Here is a 1704-nt window from a genome sequence, read left to right as displayed (position 1 = left end):
ATTTAAATCACCCCCGAAACACACACCCAAATACCTAGTTCCTACCTTACCCCTGGAGTGACATGCTGGCTGACTCCCAATATCTGCAGGGCCCCCCGGGAGGTTCCAGAGGCCCCGAATATAGAAGCTGAAGGAGCCAGGTGAGCTGCTCTGACCAGAGATGGGCTCTGTCGTGCATGGCGGGGCTGCCTCTCCAGGCATGACAAGTACTGGGAGTCCTGCCCTGGGACAAAGTTAAACCCGTCTTCTGCCTGGTCCCTGAAGACTCTAGGAGTCTGTTTATCTTGTGGAGTGTCCTAGATTTTCTATACCCATGACCAGTGCTTCAGCCTCAATGTTGTGTGAGGGCTTGGGGAGCTGGGGACGGGGAGAAGAAAATCCAAGATGGGAAAGGGAGGAGCTGTGGAATTCACTGGACTAGGCCTCTCCGAGGATCACAGACCAGACACCTTCTCCTTTAAAGAAAAAAGGAAATTATGATGAAAATTACATAGTAAGCTTACTATGAGCCAGGCTAGCTCTCGTGGGTCACAGTAAAGAACTGAGTTACCCGAGACAGCACCACCTAAATGTGGTGGAGCAGGGGTCCCAGCTCAAGACCGATTTGACTTGTCAGGCTCTTAATGGCATGGATCCCACCCTGAAACACAAGAGCCCATCATGTGCACAAACGGTTCTGTTTTCATTGAAAGAGCTGGGGACATCTTTGATGTGGCTTAGGGTTGCACATTTTGCCATCACCAGGATATCTCCTTCTGATTCCCATCACCCGTCACCGATAGACAATAGGACAGGAGACCAGGGACAACCAGTTTTGTGCCACCTTTCTCCAAAGTTATGCCCTACCTGGGAAGGAATGGGCCAGAAGCTTTGTCACCACAAATCAGCATCTACTGAAAGCACAGCACCCACACAGGTGAGCTAGATGGACATGTCGGACACAGACCCTGCTCTGTAGAAGTTCAAAGCACCTGGAAAAAGAATCCTGCTGCATTTACCAGGGCAAGAAAGCAGCCATCAACCTTATCTTTTAAAGTAAGTCAAAGCCAGCACGTTCAGCAGACACAGTACAGTTTACAGTCCCTTATGCAAACCCCACAAGGCCAAATGTGTTTTGGAAAATAAAATTCTTAGAAAAATGAATGAGTGCTTACACTGTATATTACATAACACGGCATACCACCCTGTGATCAAATACACTAATATTTCTGCAATGACACAGACGAACATCACCATAGGTGAGATATGTAAAACCCATGCACAGCTCAGGGCCACCCAGTTTAGGTTCACCACCAAATGAGTTCATGTCACTCTGGTGTTGCTTCTAGGTGAGTTCTCAAAAAATCTTGCAGAATTTGTAGCTTTTTTGGATTTCAGCATGTGTGTAAGGGATTGTGGACATGTGAACCATTGAAGGGCTCTAGGTTCATCTGCACTTCTTAGAAAAATGTGAGATTAGTTATATGTATAACTTTGCTCTTAATAACAAACCAACTGTCTCCAATGCTCTGCTTTCACAAAGAACCAAATTAAAGGCACATTCTTATGTAAGTAACAATATTCCATAAACATTAACTCAAGCACATTTGATAGAATTATCCTGATTATAGGAGAGCTAGTATTTCTAGAAAAACCTCCTTTTGGGGCCGGCCCGGTGGCGCACTGCTACAGTGCGCCGCTTGGGAGCGCGGAGGCGCTCCCCCC

General features: G+C 46.8%; 1 protein-coding gene across 1 annotated transcript in view; it reads right to left on the bottom strand.

Moving 5' to 3' along the window:
* Nucleotides 1–201, bottom strand: part of CLIC6 (chloride intracellular channel 6) — a 46949-nt gene extending 46748 nt beyond the window's left edge. The window contains exon 1 of the mRNA XM_008568324.1: nt 46–201. Within this exon, the coding sequence (XP_008566546.1) occupies nt 46–201 (156 nt within the window). The remainder of the gene's footprint in view (nt 1–45) is intronic.
* Nucleotides 202–1704: the final 1503 nt, after the last annotated feature.

This window comes from Galeopterus variegatus, unplaced genomic scaffold (assembly GCF_000696425.1).
Source record: "Galeopterus variegatus unplaced genomic scaffold, G_variegatus-3.0.2 Scaffold398, whole genome shotgun sequence".
Lineage (NCBI taxonomy): Eukaryota > Metazoa > Chordata > Mammalia > Dermoptera > Cynocephalidae > Galeopterus > Galeopterus variegatus.
Note: the sequence above shows the minus strand (reverse complement) of the source record. Positions and strands in the feature narration are given on the sequence as shown.